Source organism: Vicia villosa, unplaced genomic scaffold (assembly GCF_029867415.1).
Source record: "Vicia villosa cultivar HV-30 ecotype Madison, WI unplaced genomic scaffold, Vvil1.0 ctg.003976F_1_1, whole genome shotgun sequence".
NCBI lineage: Eukaryota > Viridiplantae > Streptophyta > Magnoliopsida > Fabales > Fabaceae > Vicia > Vicia villosa.
In genome coordinates this window covers 156,642-178,989 of record NW_026706350.1, presented here as the reverse complement: position 1 = coordinate 178,989, position 22,348 = coordinate 156,642, and the positions used below count along the sequence as shown (strand labels likewise).

General features: G+C 35.8%; 2 protein-coding genes across 5 annotated transcripts; one reads left to right on the top strand and one right to left on the bottom strand.

Annotated features, from left to right (window-relative positions):
* The first annotated feature begins 2,282 nt into the window (after positions 1 to 2,282).
* On the top strand, positions 2,283 to 7,563 carry LOC131641698 (uncharacterized). Of its 4 annotated transcripts, XM_058911997.1 has the most exons (7): positions 2,283 to 2,624; positions 2,730 to 2,810; positions 2,907 to 3,318; positions 5,653 to 5,830; positions 6,050 to 6,663; positions 6,823 to 6,931; positions 7,019 to 7,393. In XM_058911997.1, exons 3-7 carry the CDS (start codon positions 3,068 to 3,070, stop codon positions 7,391 to 7,393), a joined length of 1,527 nt encoding a protein of 508 aa, XP_058767980.1. In that variant the 5' UTR covers positions 2,283 to 2,624; positions 2,730 to 2,810; positions 2,907 to 3,067. The 4 variants fall into 4 exon arrangements, with proteins under 4 accessions (XP_058767980.1, XP_058767981.1, XP_058767979.1 ...); XM_058911998.1 differs by adding an exon at positions 7,429 to 7,563 and having other exon boundaries at positions 2,283 to 3,318; positions 7,019 to 7,339; XM_058911996.1 differs by having other exon boundaries at positions 2,752 to 3,318.
* A 258-nt stretch (positions 7,564 to 7,821) lies between these two features.
* On the bottom strand, positions 7,822 to 10,656 carry LOC131641697 (putative pentatricopeptide repeat-containing protein At1g68930). The gene has a single exon (XM_058911994.1). It carries the CDS (start codon positions 10,482 to 10,484, stop codon positions 8,244 to 8,246), a length of 2,241 nt encoding a protein of 746 aa, XP_058767977.1. The 5' UTR covers positions 10,485 to 10,656; the 3' UTR covers positions 7,822 to 8,243.
* Between the last annotated feature and the right edge of the window lie 11,692 nt (positions 10,657 to 22,348).

The following is a 22,348-nucleotide window of genomic DNA, read 5'->3' as shown; positions in this document are numbered from 1 at the left end:
TGATTTTATTTATGAGACAATTAAAGTTGTTTTGAGATTTATTTCCACTGCTATAACATGATTTGAGAAACATGTTTGTGTTGAGAAAATGTGACACTCTTTTGAGTAAACTAATCTGATTTATTTTATAAATTAAGTGTTTTAGATTTAGGGTGTTTCATCTAGTGTGCATGCTCAAAAAGTGGTTATAGTACATATTTATCTACTTTTCTATAATTTTATTTGAAACTCTCGTGTTCAATTTTGAATGATCAATAGGGTGAGTCAAGATAGATGATCACTAACCCCATGAGCTATTTTTATTATCTGTTAATTTTATTTCATTTGCGTTGAACCTCAGAATATTCGATATCTTTAGCTACACACCGTTAGGATAAAAATCACTACTCAAACTCATCTCCCTGTGAGTTTGATCTTAGTATATTACTTTGCATTGTCGTGGACTTGTGGTTGCAACAATGTTGTTGAGGATTTTGTGTATCACAAATTCAGTTGGAACAAGTATATTTTCCTGGTCCTATATGGTGATGACATATTGCTTACCACAAATGATATAGGCATGATGCATGAAACCAAGAAATGTCTATCAAGAAAATTTGAAATGAAAGATCTTAGTGACATCTCCTTTGTATTAGGAATTCAGATACACCGAGATCGATCTTGTGGTATTCTTGGGTTATCACAAATGAGATATATAGAAAAGATGCTTAAAAAGTTTGGCATGCAGCAATGTAAACCAGGGGATACTCTAATTTCTAAGGGAGACAAATTTAGTCTCAATCAGTGTCCAAAAGGAAACTTAGAAATTCAAGAAATGCAAAAGATTCCTTACGCGTCTGTTGTAAGGGGTCTGATGTATGCCTAAGTTTATAGACATACGAATATTGTGTTCATAGTTGGGATGCTAGGCAGATATTTGAGCAATCCAGGAATGGATCATTGGAAGTCGGTCAAAAGGGTTATGAAGTATTTAAAGAGAATAGAAGATTATATGCTCACATATATAAGGTCAAACAAGTTGGAGATTATTGAATATTCTGAATCTGATTTTGTTGGATGCCAAGATAGTAAAAGATTCACTTCATACTATATCTACATGTTGACTGGTGGTGCATTTTCTTGGCGCAATCCCAAACAAACTCTTATTACTTCATCCACCTGACTGTAGAATTTATAGCATGTTGTAAGATATCTAACCATAGAATTTGGTTGAGGAACCTTGTCACTGGGCTATAAATTATGGAAGGAATTGAAAGACGCCTTAAGTTATATTGTGGCAATAAATCATTCGTCTTATATATTCCAATAATAATAGGAGTTTGGCTACGTCAAAACATATTGACATCAAGTTTCTAGTTGTTAAAAAAAGGTACAAAGTGGATAGATTTCCATATAACACTTAGGGGCAAACTCCGTGATAGCATATCCTTTTACAAAAGATCTTCCACCCAAGGTCCTTCATGAGTACACTGCTCACATGGGTGTTTTACGATTTGAAGAATCTTTAATTTAGTGGAAGCTAGTCATTGATGAATTTTGTGTTATATGTTTTGTTATTATGTAACCATGCTCTAATTTGGGATATTTCCCCAAATAATAAGGTTTGATATTCAGTTATCTACACTTTGTACACTAAGGTTACTGAATAATCTCACTAAAATAAAGTAGGAGCATTTGAAAATTGATATGTACGTACCACATTCATGTGATTTTCATGTTACACATTTCATGATGAATCTATGTCATATAGCTATGTCGCTATTAGATATCATTGATAGGTGTCAAACCCTAAAATTTGCCCGATCAAATCTACGTCCGTTAATCCATCAAGGTTCAAAATTAAGAGTCATGGGGTTTGACATTTCTATTGTCAAACCCGCTCTCTTATAAATCAGGTTGAGTTAATACAAGGGCGTAATTAACAGATGTTTAGGACCGGAACGTTGGGCCCGACTGTTACAAGGGTTTTATCATTTTTTAGGGGTATTATGGGTTTTATTAACATTTGTTTCGATTATTATTATTATTATTTTTTAGCATTATAAATTTTATTATTAATATTAATATAAATAGAATTATTATTAGGTAGTATTAGGATTAGTAGTATTATTAATTTTAATAGGATTATCATTATTATTAGTTTAAACTAATGTTATTTTTCATTTTATTTTATAATTATTTGATTTTTCTTACCCATTTAAAATATTAAGTAAAATACAATCATCATGAAATACATTAAAAAAAATAAAAAAAGCTTTGTTGTCCAAAGTGGCCAAGAAAAATAAACGTCAAATATGGTTTAAGGGAACAAATATGGAAAATTTGGAATCCATAACCAAATAAAATCTTAATTCTTCAATTACAAAGGATTTTGATTGAGTTTTCTTGACCTAAGGGGATCATATATAAGAAAACAACAATTGCATAAACGGGGGGAAATTTTTGGGCCTCCAAAATCGTGAAAGCGTTCATGAAAAAAATCAAGGAAAGGTCAAAATCGGTTATGGAATCAAGGCTTGATTGAAGGCATTTTGTGGATTCCAACATGATCCTGGAAGTGTCCTGAAGCGAATGGTATCATCACTTTCAATTTACACGTGCAGAATCATGCCCTTGGTGCCACGGTTTGTCATAATTTATTTTGCGTCGATTCCATTAACTCGTGATAAGTTGATGCAACTTGGTTGTATATATGAGTTTGTGATGATGTTATGAAGCTTTTGGTATAGGTTAATTGAATTTTTGTTGCAGAACTAAGAATCCACCATTGTTAGGTTGGTGAAGCTGCGAATTGGGGTTTTGCAAACCGGGTAAAATTAGGAGAAACTAATGCTATAGACATACTCACGGATTCGGTTATGGTTAATTTAAGTCGTCGTTTTGGATTTATTGCTCGATATCTGCAGGTATTGGGGATGAAGGTCTAAGGCCACCATGAAAATCGTGGCCTAAAGCCACTGTGCATCTGTTAATTCGCGATGAAGAAGAGCACGTCCGCGCGACTGTTTTTTTTTTAATTTTAGTCACGTTATTTTGGTATATGATAGCTTGAGTTTGTTGCATTAACATGAGAAAAGCGCAGCTCGCTTGGCTTGGGAAAGGATGTGGAATCCAAGGGACCTGGGTTCGATCCCAGCGTCCCACATATATTTTTTTTATATTTTCTTTGATACTGGATCCAGCGCTGCTCTCACATGAGCGTCTACCATACACCCTTCAATCATCACCACTGGATTGTACACTGGATAGATCCAACGCACATGAGGTTGAGGATATACCATGGAACTTCAAGATCTCAATGCACAGGATCATAACCAGGTTTCATCACATATTTTTTATTTATTTTGTTACTTACTTGTTTAAATTAAAAATTAATTAATTATTTTAATTCAATTAATTTATTTTTTTAATCAAAGGGGTAGAATATAAAATTAGGGTTAGGGTTATGAGTTTTGAGGGTGATTTTTTCGATTATCTCGGTTACTCGATTTAATCAATTTAATCATTTTTAATTAATATTAAAAATCACAAAAAACCTTAGATCCCACTGCCATTTGGCAAAACATTAATCATCAATCAATTTTCTCCTCGATCCGACTATATCTATTTGTCGCATTGGCGAGAAATAAATTTAATTTAGTTAATTTATCTATTAATACTAATTTAACTAATTCTTGGTTAATTCTCTCCTCGATCCGACTAAACCTATTAGTCGCATTGGCGAGAGATGAAATAATAAAACATTTAATTATACAAGATTAAAATACACCTCATTTGCTGTCCGTGACGATCGAATCTATCGATCAGAGAAACTAGCAATACTTCAAATAATTCGTTAACTATAATGATCAAATCTATTGATCATCGCACCTAACGAAAACACATCAAACCAGGGTTGTACGCCCACATTTAAAACACATCAAATCAAACTACGGATTTTCATCCTTTTTCGACAAGGCAACTCAAAATGCCTTGGAAACCTCAAAATTCAAAACTACGATAGGCCATTCAAAAAGCCTTCAAACCATATCAAATCAAATTCAAAGGCGTACAACCCTGTGCCCGAATTACGTTGACTCTGATTCTCCATAAGGAGATACGTAGGCACTTGGCAACAAGGCGAGTCCCCTTCCCCATAAATCTCATTTTTGTCCCTATTCATTTCTTTAGTTATTAAACCTGAATATTTTAGCCATAAAATTTGACCTTAGATTCAAAGCCATAGGAAAGGGTTGAGGGTGCATAACACCTTCCCTCAACCTGATTATAATAATCTTACCCCGATCTCTTAACTGCGTAGGGTTTCCTATTCGCCCTGGTAGAATAGGTGGCGACTCTAAAAGCTTATTTTTAGGGCAGGTTGCTACAATAGGTTTAGTTATGATTGATATATAACAAAAATCAATTTAGTTCTATATACTGGCATGACTAATGGACGAGACAATTTGGATATGCCTAGAGTATAAAATTGAAAAAAAATTAGCTCATAAAATCTAACACGTATGTAAAGTTATATATATTTGAGTGAGAGAGTGATAGATTGTTAGAATTTTGGGTCATAAATTGTAACATTTAAGGACTTTAAATAATATTAAGTCTATGGCTAAAAGCATAAATGTTGTGAAAGGTAAGGTTATTGTGTAGATACCATAAGTCAATATCTAATTTGATGAAGGGTCACATTAGAATATGAAAAACTAAGAAATAAACATACGATTATTTATATGGATTATGGTTTCCATTTGTAGAGCAATTGAAAAACATTGTTTATTAGTATTCTCTCTTCATCCCATCAGAAAAAACTCTAGTGAACTCTGCAAATCAAAAGATCACATACTCGCAAATCGTTTCAAAAAAACTCTAGTAAACTCTGCAAATCAAAAGATCACATACTCGCTAATCTTCAGCAATTTTCAACGACAAACTCATATATGCTTCTACTTCCATTCTCTGAATAGATTCTAGTATGGATTTAAGGGATATAAATTGATGAATTATCAACTCATATGATTAGCTTAAAATGTTCTTGATTTCAATTATCAACTCATATGAATTGTCGTGTTTAAAATTTAATGCAACATTAATAATTATTTTCAATTATGCTTTTAACTATTTATTACAAAGAGAAATATGCTGAAATAATAATTGGTTAAGGAATTACAGAAAATTGACAAATAATTTCATTTAAAAAGTAAAAATTTACTTATTGTGTGAGTATGGGTAAATAAACTTAAAACAATGCTTAAACAGAAACAAAGAGGCAGTAAGACTAAGACAGAACTTGAAAATTTTGATATCCTATCACTTAAAAAAAATGTCACTATTATTAGCAATGAAAGCAATGTTTGGACAACCCCTTAAACCACCAGCAAGAGTGAATTAATAATGCCTAGTGCAGATTTTGGCCGGCACTAGGAAAACCACTTGAGGTATCAAGCAACTATAAAGTTGCTAAATGCACCTCCATATTTGGTTTGTTTAGTACAAGTCTCTGTCAAATTTTGTTTTAAGAATAAGTTGACCATATACGGCAGAGTAATGATTTTAACTAGCTTGTCACATCATTAGCCAAAGCTAGAATAAATCATAACTTGCATCATACAAATAGACATTTAAAAGCACATTTATATGATAAGAACATCACTTATTCAGATCAACCAATTTGAGTCAAAAAAGAATGGCTTCATTTTCAATAGAAGAATTCATTGGAAATGGAGTTTTGAAGGAGTTGCTCCCAAAACTGTTGGATGAAGGCTGGGATGATGTGCCAACACTGAAGATTATGGACTCGGACGACATGAACTCAATAAAAATGACACAACGGCAAAAGGTTGGTTATTCTTATCGCCAGCTTTCGTCAAACACGAAACAACCTACAATAAAGTATGCTATTATTTTCTTTTGATTATGGTCCCTTTCAGAATAGAACTTTTATCATTTAACAGCTCCCATTGAATCTGACTGCTCTAAACACTCACTTTAGATTGTAAAGTAAGTAATACCAACTATAATATTAATGTTTCTAAGTTTTTATTTTCTGATTGCATAGGACTCAATTGGAATAAGGTCATACCTACACGATCGCGGATTGATGCAATATGCAGATAAGCTAGAGGCTAGTGGAAAAAATCTGCCAGAGCTTATGAGTTTAAGCAGCACGGATCTTTCTGCTCAGTTTGACATGAAGAGAGGCCATATTGTCCGTTTCGTAGACAGAACAAAATGTGATGATTCCTTTAAGTTACGGGCAATTATGGCTAGGAGAAGAAGTAGCATGATGTATAGACATGAAAGCATCTCAAAGAGTCTTGCATCTAACGGGTCCAGTAGTATGATGAGAATGCAAATTAGAAGTAATACAATTACTACTGATAGATCAATTGAACAATCACTTACTGAGCTGAAGATTAAAGATGGATATGTGTTTAAAGGAATTGTGGCTTCTGAACCAGCTGAGCCTAGAGCATGTGGCTGTGTGGAACCTCCTCCGGTCAGTGACCAAGTTGCTCCTTATTCTGCTCTTGAAAATATATCAGTTCAGAAACTAACTCCAGAATATAAGATTGGGATGGAACCATTGGTGAAAATGAAGACACCTCCAATGAAAGCTGCAGAACTGTGGCGAGACAAACCAGCTATTTTCCTTTGTCTCCGACGACCAGGGTAAATTCTTATATTACTCTGTAACTTCAATCATTGCATTAAAAGCTATAAAAAAAACATCAAACACAACAGGGATGAACAAAACTCAAAAGTAGAACAAAAATATAACTTCAAGCTATAAAATCTGGTGTCATTAGTTCCTCTTGAACATGAAAACAGGTGCATCATGTGCAGAGCAGATGCGCACAAGCTCTTCTCCAGGAAACCCATATTTGATGCACTAGGAGTTCAACTATTTGCAGTTGTTCATGAATACATGGAGGCAGAGGTAGTAGCAAAAAATATTAACTTCAATAATTTGTTCTATCAACTAACTAGTCTTTACTTGACTTGATTTATTATCATAACGGTGTAGATAAAAGATTTCTGGCCACGATATTGGGGCGGCGTAGTACTTTTCGATCGGGGTAGGGATTTCTTCAAAGCTCTTGGAGGGGGGAAATTGCACAAGGAGAAGTTTTTCTCGGGATTTTTGCTGAACCCCCGAGCAATTGCCAATTACAAGCGTGCAAAAGCTACAGGATTTGAAAAAAACTTTAGAGGGGAAGGAGAAATAAAGGGTGGACTCTTCATACTAGGGAGTAGAAAGACTGGCATTGCTTACCAGTTTATTGAGAGGAACTTTGGTGATTGGGCACCTCTTGCTGAAGTCATTGAGATTTGTAACCAGTTGCAGGTTATTGTTCTTGTGTTTTCCTGTCCAATATGCTTATTGCTCCCCTTTAATTGACAGTCTTTAACCAAATCTTCCTGAATCTCATGCAGAAACAACAGCAAGGTCAAAGTGTCCTTGAGCTGCCTTGAAAGGAAACAGTGACTGCACATATTGCACGTGTACTCACTACAATTATGTTCCTTGAAATAATTCCATCTCCATTACAATCATTGTACAACTTAGTAATATGAAAGTCAGCAGTTTCTCATGAGCCTCAATGGATCAACAGTATTGAATTCCAACGTATATTGATCCAATAGCCTAATGTTTTAGTTTTTGCTATCTGCCATCGGTTAGAAAGTGAATGATATATACCAATAGAACACAATGAGTTTATTAAGAAGATACATATTTGTTAAGGGGAGCAGTAATCAGAACATGAAAAACTGTCTTATTTAGAGGAAAAACAAAACCATTAGCTCCAAAGATGCATTTGATGGTTGAAATTATAGGGAAAAGCTAACCAAAGTCTCACATTATTTAGTGATAAGATCTGAAAAAGAATCTATAAGATACATGCACCACTAACCTTAAAGTCGGTTATGTGGGATTAAACTCAATTCTATGATGGTATCGAAGTCTATCATAGATTCACTGGATACCACCCACTATATTATCCACTCACCAAATCCATTAGTGTTAGGTGTAAAGGACATATTGTAAAATCTCAAGTGTCACACTAACTAGAGATAAGACTATAAAATTGTTTATAAAAAATGGGCATCTCTCGTCTTAAAACTTGTTTTAAGAGGTTGAGCTATGCCCGGCCGACTTTAATAGAAATGAATAATGGGGGATAGTGAAGAAGTTTAATAGATACAAAAGAACATAATGCTACCCCATGTGCAGTGACTTCAATACATGATCACCAAAAGTCTCCACATGAACACGTTCCATCTTTAAACAAGTGGAACCGGGCTGCATCTCTTACAAGAATCTCTCTTTGGGTGATCTTAGATATATATTTAGTTGCATTGTGGCAATCCCCACAAACCCTCAGATTTTTCACTACTCGTATGGGCAGACCAGGAGGAATAAATAACAATCCAAAGGCAATTGCAAGCTTTTCACTATGGTGATTTAGCATCTTTATTTTCTCTGAATCCTCAACATCATGCAGAACAGAATTCATATCAGGCACATAACCCTCTTTGATCATTTTGTAGTTCAACTTTTCAAGCTCAGAATAAATTTGATCTGAAAATGGATTTGACTTATCATCGGCAGAGAAAATGTGCACTTGGTTCTTGTATTTGATCCAGCTGCATCCCGGTTCCTTTCTGAGACCCTTATCTCTCATGCCTTTTCTTAATCTGGCAACTTCCTCCCATTTTCCTTTAGCAGCATAGACGCTTGAAAGTAAGACGTAGCTAGCAGTGTTATGTGGATCTAATTCCATAAGAAACTCAGCTGCCCACTTGCCAATTTCCATGTTCCCGTAGAATCTACATGAACTCAACAATGTTGCCCAACCAATTGCATCAGGACTGAAAGGCATATTGTTTATAAAAGTCTTCGCTTCTTCTAACCTCCCAGATCGACTGAAGAGATCAATCATGCAGGTGTAATGATCTTGAATCGGTACAATCCCATGTTTCTTAATCATCGATTCGAATATTTGATTTCCTTTTTCCACTAATCCTCCTCTACTGCAAGCTGAAAGAACCCCAATAAATGTAACCTTGTCAGGTTTTAAACCATGCGCTAACATGCTTTCAAACAACCTGATTGTTTCGTTGGCTTTACCAAACTGAGCATATCCAGAAACAAGTGCAGTCCATGTGACTTCATCTCTGAAGCTCATTTCACTAAAAAGTTTATGGGAGTCTTCAACGCTTCCACATTTACCATATAATGTAACAAGAGCATTGGAAACAGTAATAAAAGAAATTAGGCCAGAAATGAGAGCTCTAGCATGGAATTGGGCACCCTCTTCAAGGCTGGCAAGGTTTGCACATGAGCTAATTACACTTCCAAAGGTGAAATCATCTGGCTCAATCCCATGTTTTTGCATATCACTAAAAGTTTTAACAGCTTCTTCACTATAACCATTTTGTCCGTAACCCACTAACATTGCAGTCCAAGATACAACATTCTTGCAAGTCATCTTTTTGAAAACTGTCTCTGCTGATTTTATATTCTTACACTTGCAATACATGTCAACAAGGGCGCTAGCAACAAATATGTTATCCTTATAATCAGTCCTAATAATATAACCATGAATCTGCTTTCCTTCTCGTAAAGCCGCGACACCACCACAAGCAGTTAAAACACTTCCAAATGTATACTGATCCATCTCCATCTTTTCAAATATCATATCTCTAAACAAATCAACCGCTTCTTTGTCCAACCCATTTTGAGTAAACCCCGTAATCATCGATGTCCACGAAATCGAATCCCTTTTCCGCATATCAAAAAACAGTCTCTTCGAATCCTCAACCCTACCGCATCGCATCAGTCCCGTTATCAAAGTATTATACATAACAACATTCTTCTCAGGCAACTCATCAAAAACCTTCCTTGCACAAACTATCAACCCCATCTTCGAGTACATATCCACCAAAGGACTCCCAACAAAAACATACGTCATAAAACCAAACTTCACTACATGTCCATGAATCTGCCTACCGAATTTAACACAGCCTCTTTTCGATGCAAGTATAAGCAAAGTCGAGAACGTAATCCGATTCAAATTAAACGAACCTTCCTTCAACATCAAATTATAAGCCTTTACAGACTGATAAACAGAGCCACAACCAGCATAGCCCGAGATTATCGAATTCCACGACACCCCATCTCGTGTTGGCATTTTATTAAACATGTATTCCATCTCAGGAACGAAGCCCAATTTGGAATAAGCCGAGAGAATGGTGTTCCAGGAGTATAGATTCGGGTGAGGTATTTGATCGAACACCCTGCGGGCATACGTGATGGAGTTGAGTTTCGCATAGGAGGCGATGAGATTGTTTAAGAGAAAGGTTTCTGGGTTTGGAAAGGTTTTGATGATGTGAGAATGGAGACTTTTTGCATTGGTGAAGTTGCGGGTTTCGCAGCAAAGTTTGAGTAATGCGCATAAGTGGTTAGAAGAAGAGTGTGATAGTGACATGTAGTTGAAACTGAATTGTTATGTGGGGTGGAAAGAAAGGATAGTGAGAATGAGATTGGCATGAATTGGATTGTTCAATTTTCGATCATGAATGAGTTGACTGGCTTTGTTTGCAGAGAAGAACACAGTGAGAACATATATGCCGCCAACCAGTTATTTAAAAATCAAGAATCAAAATCAGAAAAATAAAAGATCATATTTCTTTTTCAAACTTTACTTGTAGTATAATTTATTTATTTTTTATTTAAAACTTGTAGTATAATATTACTATCATTTGTATGTAGTATAAATTATCCCTTCTTTCTAAAAAATAAATTAAAATTACATAAAATAAGTTTAATCGTTACAAAATTATTAGTGATCTTTCCTGTAAGAAATTGTTTATTTGATGGTGAAGTTAGTCAGACGTTGGTAGTTCCAAGAAGAAATTTTGTTTTTGGTTTATAGTTCTAAATAAAAGGGGTTGATACCTGATACTTAGAAACTCAAATTAGTGAATATTGGATGTGTGAGGTATTTAAGTTGTAAAATTGTATGCATCTTGATTTTATGTAGTTAGTCCCTTGTATAATGGTTTTATAAGGTTTCTAAAGGCCTAGAATATTATGATGTAAACTCTTCGTCCAGATAGGCTAATTATAGAGTATCATTTACTATGTCCTATGGCAGTCCTTCTCCAATCATACATCTGGATCAGATGTTATTCTAGGATAGTCCACGCTTGTTTCCGAGGTTCTAAAACCTTCCTTTGTTCTATAGCTCTTAATGTCACCTGTTCGACATCACGAAGATATGCCAACATAAAGGCCTTTTGCTTTATTAGGCTTCACATTTTTTTTGGGTTCATATGTTTCCTGGATTGTGCGTATAGTCATGGTCCAGACGGTACTAGTTGTTCCTCAAACCTAGTATGTTGTCTCTGGGGTGTGGCTTGCGATCATGTATTTTCTTTACCTCCTCCTTCACAACCTTTGATTCATTTTACCTCTATCAGGTTTAGAGTTCTACTTATTGGTCTTTTGTTTCATCATTTTATGGGGAACATACTTGAAGTAGTGCAATTTATTTAAGATGTAGTTGCTGAGCTTTGGTTTTGGGTTCTAAATTAATTCTTATGTGTTGATTTATGAGTCATTTTCTCGGTCTTTATCGAACATTCACTCGTGAAAAATCGTGATATGGAGAGCCCTTATTGTAACGCCCGGAAAATAAGTATATACTTAATTTGGACGTTTGTGACATCTATTGGAATTTTACCGTTTTTGGAGTCGTTTCAGTCGGTATTAGTTCGGGATGGCGGACTAATATTTAATTGAAGGTTTTCATATTTTTGGTACCGGAAATATTATTAAGGTAATATTTTGCGTTTTGGGGCGTTTGAACGATATTTGAGCGTAGGGGCATTTTGGTCATTTCCGCGGGATATATATTTTCTTTATAAGGAAAAAGATAGAAAGAAAAAGAAAGGAAAGAAGAGAAGAGAAAAAGAAGAGAAAGAAAGGAAGAGAGAAAGAAGAAGAGGAAAAGAGGAAAAGTGTAGATTGGTGGATTCTCGACCGATTCGAGTTCCGATCGTTGCTATAGCAAGGTAAGGGGGTGAATCTAATTTATCTTGGATGTATGATTCTTATAGTCTTGTTCTTGTTTGTGTTCTTGTTCTCCTTGTTTCAATTTCCACAATTTTCTTGTGTGATCTTTGTTTGATTTAAGTTTGTTTGAGAATGATTGTATGATGATTATATGATATCCTTGTTGTGTTATGGTGATTGATCATGCTTTCTTTTCCATTTCTATGGCTTGATTGAGTTTGGGTAAAATGTTAGGTTTTGAGTTAGATTGGTGAATTAACCATGAAAAGCTTGATGTTAGGTTGTTTCTATGGTTTGTATGTGTTGTATTGGTGTTGTAATGATGTTTTGGAGTGGTTTTGGTGGGTATAAGGGGGCTGGAATGGTTCTGGTGCGTTCTGGTTTTTTCTGGGTTTACGCAGGTCCGCTGAGCGGAGGTGGGTCCGCTGAGCGGAGGTTCTGTTGCAGAAATTTCTCTGCCCAGGTCCGCTGAGCGGAGCTGAAGCGGATGACAGCTTTTTCTGTTTTTCCAAAACTTTGAAACCTTGTAACTTTTGATCCTTAGCTCCGTTTCGTACGCCGTTCGAAGTGTTAGGAAGCTAGTTGGATGTTCTATATGATAGTATAGGCTTGGTTAGCTTGTTATTAATTGGTTATGAGGTGTTGTTGATGAAATCACATAATTGTTAATAATGTAGGATGTAGTAGTGGTTGGTTGATTTTCATAAATGGCTTTGTGAACTAGTGCATGATAAATCATGATGATGTGTTGTGTGAATGTTATCGTAATGGTACGAGGTATGTGATTAGTTATCGGTAACATGAGATCATGTTCATATGTGTTATGTATTAATGAATGTTCATTCTTGATATATGACGATGTTTGGTTGTTTGTTGTTAACATGATGTGTGGCCTTATGGCAAGTAAATGTTGTTATGAGAATGATGTATTATCATTGTTGAATTGTTGTTATTACAACTTGTTGATGATGTATTGATGAAGTTGTGGGCCGATGGCCAATATTAATTTGATGTGTATAAGTGTGTTATACGTTCATCTATGCCGATGTGGCCAGTATGTTAGAACGGTGAATGTGTGTTGTGTGCTTATTAATGCCTGTGTGGTAATTATGGTGTGATGTAATTGATAACGATGTTATTAATTGGTGATGTATCCTTTTGGATAGAATATAAACGGTGTAACGTGGGTATGTGACCGTGTTATATTGTTGATGATGTTGTTGTCGTGTAATAGAGTCATATATTTGCACAGCATAACATTTCATTACGTTAATGGCGGAATGCTATTAGCAGGTGGCCTGTATTGGCAATTATTACCAGTGGGGGCTTAATGCTCGGTAAAAAGGTGTATTTGCCCTAGTGGCAAGAGGTCATCAGTGGGGGCTAAATGCTCGATGACGTTTAGTCGTAGCTTGATGCTCGACAAAGGTGTATTTTCCTGAGGGAAAGAAGTCCCAGCATAATGCTCGGCAAAGGTGTATTTGTCATAATGACAAGGGAGTTTTACTCCGGATTTGGTACCACATGCATATGCATAGTCGAGTCTCATTCATCATTGTCTGTCTGTATAATTTATGTTAGCATTCATGTGTCACATTACTTATATATTGATTGTGGTTGAATGAGTGGATTACTTTGTTGTATGATTCTTGATGATACTTGTTGGCATTACTATAATTGTCATGCTTTCATTATGAATTATATTCTCACCCTTCTGCTGATTTGATGCTTGAGTGGCATCCTGCAGATTAGCCGCTTTGGAAGTCTTTTGGAAGAGGTAGTTCTCCAGTCGGTCTTGTCAGTTGCTCTGATACGTAACACCGGGGAGTCGGGAGTCTGTTGTTATTTATTTATATATGACTCTTTGAACATGTATATGTGATAATGTGTTGATGTGTATTGTAAACACTTTATTTTGGAAAACTCCTCTTTGAGAGTGAGAGATATACGTATATATATATGTTCATATCTTCCGTGTGTTATGTATCATGTTATTGGCAGGTGTGTATGCTTTTGGCATCGGTGATGTCCGTTTGTTTTCAAGGTGTTTGTTTGGTTACTTAGTGTAACATCCTAATTGTGTTGTATGAAATTTTTTTAATACTCTGATATTTTCTTGCCTAAATGCTTTGGGTAGAATTGGGGTGTTACACTTATAGGAAGAGAAGGTCAATTTGAGTTACTATGCTTTTCTGACTTTGTCGCTTAGTATGAAGTAATGTACCTTTTATCATGCCCCTAGTATTTGTAGGTAAGGAGCACATTTAGTGGATGTTTTTCTCTATGCAATGAGTGTAATCATTGTGAAATGGAAAAATGCAACTACTTAGGCTTACGTGTGCTCAATGTTGATTGGTGATTGTTGCCCCATGTCTGGGGATGTTCTTTAAACAAGATTTTTTTCGCTCATACTAAATTTTTTATTCTTTTTAGGCTTTTTGGAATCTAACATTCTTAGTTTTCTTGTTGCTTCAACTTCTCATCTTTATATTCTATGGTGAATCTTTTTCGATGTGTTACTTTACATATTTTTGAAGATTTCTCTTTGATTTTTTGCATTTTTCTCATTTTTTCCAATGGGGTTGATGGTTTTTTGGTCTTTCGTTTTTTTGGAGTTTTTGCAGGGATTGAAATTTTTTAGGGTTTCTATATAATGTTTTCGTGAAAACTAGCATATGTGAGGTTTCAACCTAAGATTATGTTTAGGAACTTAAGATCCGTAGAGTTTGAGCATATGATTTGTTAAATGCTCTGAATTTGTAGAGTTTTAGCATATAACTTGTTATAAACTTTTAAATTGTATGATTTTCTAGGGGAACATTGTTCTAATACACCTTTTTTCGTTAAATAGGTAAGCATGGGTATTTTTTTTTGTTTTCTCCTGATGGATTCACCATCCTAAAAGAAATTAGGCGTCTATGTACAAGTGTAAATAAAATGTATCTAGGTTTTGTTTGTCCATTTACTCAGGTCTTAAAGGTTTACGGTGTCTTGATGCTCGAACCTCCTTCTGAAAACTCGAGGATTGAGCCATGATCTATTCATAATTAGGAGTAATCATATTATTGAGACTAATAAATGAGAACCTCAAACTACTAATGAGCATCGAGTCTTGAGTTTTCTAAGAAAAGGGATATGAATGTTAATCCATCAAAGTATACCAATGACATCCTGAAGAGATTCAAGAAGTTGAATTGCAACTCGACATGTACCCCTAATGAAACAAAATACAAATTAAGCAAACATGAAAATGGAAAGGGAGACCACAACACTCTATACAAGTACATGGTGACATGGTTGAGATATCCTTACAGTTGTAGACTTGATATATGCCATGGTGTAGGTATCGTAAACATATTTATGCATGAACTTAAATTGTCGCATAAGCAAGTTGTTAAAAGGAGCCTGAAGTATCGCTAAAGCACAATTAACCATGGTGTTCTTTTTCCAAAATCTGAAGGCCAAAGAGGTAAGTGTCATACCCCAAAATTTGCCCGGTTAATTCATGTTTTTAATTCATCAAGGATCAAAATTAAGAATCATGGGGTTTGACATTCCTATTGTCAAACCTGCGTTCTTATAAAATATCCTGAGTTAAAATGAGGGTTAAAGTTAGAAGGTGCTTGAGCCCAGCCATCTATCCCGTTTTTGAGGTTTTTTAGTCTGTTTCACAACTGATTATATGCCTTATAATTTTTTTGTTTGATTATTAATTTTAATATTTGGTTTGATCATTTTTTATTATTTTAGATTAATTATTTTACTATTATTAGTTGATAAGAAAAAAAATCAAATAATTATTATTTACTTTCTAGATATATATTATAATTCTAACTCTTATTATTTTATTTTAAAAAAACATTTGATCTTTTTTTTATTTTTATTATTTCATTATATTACTATTTTATGTTTTTTTTAAGAAGAATAAAAAAGGTTAGATATATACAATAAGGATTTCTTTTATAAAACTTACAAATCAAACTTCTTCAAAAAGGAAACCATGGATTCAAGGATATTTGGACCAAGATTGTTAACCTAATTCCCTATAATATATATAAACAATTCGGGTCAGTGGAGAGGGGGAGTTTTTTGGGGGACAAGGTTTTGCAGCCAAAAGGACCATGAACGAAACTCCAATTTTTCTATGAAAGTTGAGATTTTCGGTTTTGGATTCGTGGCCATTCTCAAAGGGTTTCGAAGGTCCCTTCACACTCCCCAAAGGCTCCTGAAGCAATCCAGTCCATTACCAAGGCTTGCAGCCCCAAGTATCACGGTTTTCACCGTTTTCGGTTTGTCCATATTTTTTTATTTTTTAATTGTGAACATTTACGTATCATGAGTTTGTTTTGATGATGTACTCGTGTTTATATTGATGCCACAAAGCTTTCTGGTTTGTTTAATTCTCGTTTCGTTGCAAATATAATGTTTCACCATTGTTAGGGTTGCAAAGCTTGGATTTGGGAACACTGGGTTAGAGACAAAATTGGACGAAATTATAGGTTTCATTGAATTCGTGAGTTGATGTATATTTAATCCGGGCTATTGGTTTGTGTTTAGTGTTGATGATTTGCAGGTTTAATTGATGGAAGTTTATGGCAACACACATAAACCGTTGCCAAAGGTTCTCAAGTTGCAGAAAAATACGTGGGGAAGATGAAGAATGGCTGGGCGCGGGACCTGCTGGTTCAAATTTTCTAAAATTATTATTTTATATTTCTTAATAGAAGTATTATATGAACAGCTAACAAACACAGCTTGAGTGGCCATAAGCGTTTGAAGTCTTGTGGTAAGACGTGGGTTCGATCCCCACTGGAGGTTAATTTTTATTCAATTTTCTTGAGGAGTGAACAAGATGATCCAGCGCGCGCATCCTCATCACGCGCGCGTTGTACCCTCACTCATGCACCGTTAGATCTCCCCAAGATCAGATCCTACGCGCCTGGATGTAGCAGTCCACCATGGATATCCCAGCCTATGCCACACATAATCAAAAACCAGGTTTTTATATATATTTATTTATTTTTATTATTTAAGTATTTAGATTAATTAATAATTAATTCTATTTGATTTAGTTAATTTATTTAAATTAGGGTTAGAATATATGATTAGGATTAGGTTAATGACTAGGATTAGAATATTTTTCCGATTATTTCGATTATATCGATTTAATTATTTAATTACTCTAACTATCACAAATCACAAAAAACCCTAGAAAGTCATAATGCATTAGGGTTCGCTCAATCCCATTGGCCCTTGGCCAAATATTAGGATTTAAATTATTATTCGTTTCGACTAAATTTATTGGTCGCGATGATTAATAATCGGTTAATTTAATTAATCAAATCCTATAAATTAAAATAAAATTTATTTTGCTAAATGGTTTTAACCAAATCTATTGGTTACGATGATTAGCATACCTTTTAAAACTCGTTATTATTTATAATCGAATCTATCGATTATGAGGGATAACGATAAAATCAATAATTAAATATTAAAACACATCAATTTGCTAATGGTGATAATCGAACCAATCGATTAGAATAATTAGCGATCCTTTACTAATCTGTTAACTATGGTGATCGAATCTATTGATCATTGCGGTTAATAGTGCCATATCAAATCAGGGTTGTACGCCCGAATCTTAAAACACTAAACCACGATACTACAGATTCTCATCTCTTCAATTCTGCGATGTTCAAACTACGATAAGGTAATTCAAAATACCTTCGAACTTCGCATTTCAAAATAATTTCAAAACAACTTCAAATACAATCAAATTCTAATTCTAAGGCGTACAATCCTGTGCCCGAACTACGTAGACTCTGATCCTCCCTAAGGAGGTACGTAGGCACTTGGCAACAAGGCGAGTCCCCCTCTTCAAAATCTCAATCATGTCCTAAAATTCTGTTTGCCACATTTCTCCCTAATTCCTGCCATGCAACCCTAATCTTTGAATGTTAGCCTTTAGGAAAGGGCTGAGGGTGCCTAACACCTTCCCTCAGCCTGATTATAATAACTTACCCTCAATCTCTTATCTGCATAGGGTTTCCTATTCGCCCTTCAGAATAGGTGGCGACTCGAAAGCTGAAATTTTTAGGCAGGTTGCTACAGCTGGCGACTCTGCTGGGGACACTTAATGGTGAATTACTATGCTCCTAAGGCTTGAGAGGGTTTAGGTTTAGGTTTGTGGCAAACGGTTTAGGTTTTTTGGCGAAATTTTTAGGGTTTGGCAAATAAGCCAAAAATTAGGGTTTATTTACTTTTGTAAATATCTATTTTTTATTTTTTGTTATTCATTTATTTGTGAATATATATTTTTAAATATCTGCTGCTTTAATACATTGTCTAAATTATAAGCGGCTGGATTCCGAGGTTAGTTTTTAAATATTTAAATTTAAATTTATTTATTTATTTACTTATTCTAAGGTTCATTTATTTATAGAAATTTAATTAAAATATTTATTTAAATGAATACTTTTATTTCTATTGCATCTGTGGGGTATATTATATTGTTGTTAAAACCTAAGTGTGAGAGTTAACTTTGAGACCAAAAGGGGACATGAATCGCCTTACGAGTCTCACTGATAACTCCACTCGGAGTGGGTTAGGTGTTTGGAAAGGTCCGAAACGAAGCTAGACTTTGTGGAGGGCTGGACTGGATACTTAGCTGATCTCTCCGGGAACCTACCCCAAAAATTCGAACCTCCTGGATAAAATGAGTTGTTCCAAAATCCGAAGAGACGAAAAAGTCTCGGAGGCTACGAACGACCCCATGAGACCTTCTAGAACACTCCCAAAAAAAAGGGTAGGCTCCCTAGAGCCCCTACGTCGAACCTATGAACCTAGGACTTTCGTGCTCATGTGCTTATTATATGTTTGCAATTTATTTGCTTTGGATATCTATGCGCTTCGTTTTTGCAGGTATCCCTACGTGGTCCCTAGACTGTAGGGACTCTAATTTCTAAAAGACCATGTCTTTCCCACGAAGGACATCACCATCTATGCATCCCCTAGCCTGTGGGGATTTTATTTTTATATCCTTGTATTCTTACAACTACGCGTCCTTCCCACGAAGGACATTTCCATTAACGCACGTCAATTGGCCTCTCGATGGCCATGCGATTCGGTGATTGTCGTGAACGGTCACCCCGTGCTTGCTACTACGTACTCCCTAGCATATAGGGATTTTCTGTTACATCCACGTGTTTTCACAATGGCGCGTCCTTCCCCGAAGGACAACTTCACTAGCATGCGTTCGATTGGCCTCCCGATGGCTATGAAATCTAGTGACTGTCCTGAACGGTCACTCCATGCTTATTCCCGCGCACCCTCTAACTTGTAGGGTTTGGATCTCCATTTACACATCACATCCCTAGCCTGTAGGGATTTCTCTTCGTCCATATCGTCCTTAGATAGGTTGTGTTCCGCATAGAGAACCTTCCCACGAGGGACAAATTCATTGGTACACGTTGATTGGCCTCTCGATGGCCATGAGATTTAGTGACTGTCTTGAACGGTCACTAGCCGCTATCTTCTGCATACTCTCGAATCCAAGGGATTTCCCTTAGCGTGTCATAACATTTATCCTGCAAAGATTCCAAGAGGGTCTAATGTCGCCTCTAAGGCTATCCCTAGGATCATATGTTACACGTTTGCATTGCATACATGGAGTTATAATACAAGGAGTCTCTCGCATACGCATGCATTTGCATTGACATACATTTGCATCTACATTTACATTTGCATCTTCACCCGCATCCACACTTACCGCGCTAGCCGATTTCCTGAGACTCGCAAAAAAAAAATCAAAGGATCGTAGACTATGGAGAAAGGAGGATAAATTGAGAATGACCTTAGTCTTACTAAGAAAAAAGAGGATGTCTGTCACCATGCCAACCGTGTGTCCATGCCTTGTCATAATAGGATACAATAAAGGTTGTCATCGAGCAAGGACTAGTTCAACAACGAAGTTCCCTCATAGATACACTCAAGATGTATCTAGTCATTAAGGGGTTCATCTACGAACATAGCAAATTTACAAGGACGCTCTACGATAACCTGGGGGCAAGGATTAGTCCAATAGGGGCAATACCATGAACAAAGATGCATGACTACAATGGAGGGAATGCGACATATGTCAACCCCACACCAAGAAAAAAGGGTCATAGGTGATACTATCCTTAGGAATGGCAAAAGAGGTTCAGTCAAAGGAAACTCATGAAGTTCCGATACGACAAAAACCCACCGCTAACAAATTTATTCCCGACAGATTCGACATGCCCAAGGAGAATTCGAGATTACCCTTCACTTCTACAAGTCAATAAACTAAGGAGTAAACCAAAGTCGACAGATTCACAAAGGAGATTGCCCTTAGGATTAATAGGTTTATCTTTCAAGTTGTATTTCCTACGATCACAAAATGCTATTTGATGTAAAACGTTGTACCTTTCGAATGGTAATTCAATAAAATAATCATGCATGTTTTGAAATCAATTCTTTCGCTCCGCTCTTGCATTACTACGACTTTCCATTTCAAATTATCTTTCAAATCATTAACAAACTTGAGGGAGAATGACGAATACAAAAACTAAGTCCAGCTAAATATATGCTTTCAAGGTAAGACCGAGCCGAGGATGTACAGGCATTGTTTCCATTCCCAAACAGTGGAGATATAAGGATGTTAATCCCTCGTCACCCCCTCGAGCCAGGAGTTGGAGTTTTCTTCTACTTTTTAAATAAACCTTGATTTCAACCAGGGGCAGGGTAGATTTCAATTAATTCAATGGTGTATTTTGGTTGTCAAGAGAATCACTCAATCCAAGCAAAGGATCAAGCAAAGCAAAGGTTCAAGCATATTTTCTTCCTCGCATTCATCAAAGATTGAGGAAGTAATGGAGATAACATTCACAACAATCTTCTTCCTCATTACATCATTCAAGATCGAGGAAGTATCAAAGGCGAAGCTTACAAATCAAAATCGACATGGCAGTCACAGTATTCAATATCCAAAAAAATCAATATCTCAAAAGGAGATTTCAAAAGAAAAACGCCCGCTAAGTCAAAACAAAAATTCCATGAAAGAAAACAAAAATGACTTAGGCAAAAATGAGGGCATCCCGATGGACCAAACTCAAAAGAGTTGGTTCAGGCAAAAATAAGGGATAAAAAAAACAAAGGTGAAATACAAAGGATAAACTTGTGACTGCTAAATCATCAATGCTTGGATCTCTACTAAGGCTTTTGCTTAAACATAAAAAAAAAACGATTCTCTTACAAACAAAGCGCATTCATTGAATTAGGCGAATTTTAGGATCTGGAGAACATCAAGGAGAAAGGGGTGGGTTAAATAAATTTTGAGCCTTATATCCATTGTTTCTTAAAACATGAACCAGGCCAAGTTACAACATTTAAAAGTCCTAATTGAGGCAAGGTTAACCATGAAAGCATGTTAAGCAGGATTTGTTATACTGACTCCTATGTTTGTTAAAACTATCTCTAACCAATGTGCTTCTTCAAGCATTCTTTCAAAAACCATCCAGTCCTAATTCATAACGGACTTCGATTTCAAAACTTGCATACGCATCGCATTGGAGTTACTTCTCGAAGGGTACAACGTCATTTACGAGTATACACTTAGCATTGAGGAAATCTCGAAATTGGTGATCATTTCTAATAAAGACCTTGGAGTCGGGGAAACCACATCTAGAGGGTTCTTCTAAACAGGGGCAAAAATTTCAAAGATCACAGGGGCATGCAATCAAACATCCTATTCACTAAGGGCACTTTCCCTAAGGTTCAATCGACTCGGGGCACATCTCGAAGCAATCTCAAACAGGAGCATGTCAAACATGGGAAGAATTCAAATTCAGAAGGATAACACACTATGGATAGTCCTCCATATCATGGAAACCAAGGGCACACCCTTTAATCTAAACGGCAAAGCATCCGACGAGGCTATTTCCTGGGGCACTTCCCTCATAAGCATCTTTTTCCATGAAAATATTGGGGCAATGGATATCAAATCCATAAGGCGCTCAACATAAAAAAAAGGCGTTCTCGCACTTTACAACATCGAACAAATCTTTCTCCTAACTACGATCTTCCAAGCTCAAACAAAACAGGTATTGGGAAATCGCGCTAGCATCACACCCCATCTTACCAAACAGACCTACAACTCCAGCGAACTATATACGCTTTGGTTATTAGTAACCTACCATTGGAGCATCATACGAATACATACAAGTCATGCATTACATACATTGGTTGATACATTAC

Excerpts from the sequence above, each read along its gene's own strand:
- LOC131641698 (XM_058911996.1), top strand. The coding sequence starts at position 3,068 with ATGAGAAAAGCGCAGCTCGCTTGGCTTGGGAAAGGATGTGGAATCCAA. Across the intron at positions 3,319-5,652 it reads ATGCACAGGATCATAACCAG|ATCAACCAATTTGAGTCAAA; the intron begins GTTTCATCACAT and ends TCACTTATTCAG. Across the intron at positions 6,664-6,822 it reads CTTTGTCTCCGACGACCAGG|GTGCATCATGTGCAGAGCAG; the intron begins GTAAATTCTTAT and ends ACATGAAAACAG.
- LOC131641697 (XM_058911994.1), bottom strand. The coding sequence starts at position 10,484 with ATGTCACTATCACACTCTTCTTCTAACCACTTATGCGCATTACTCAAA.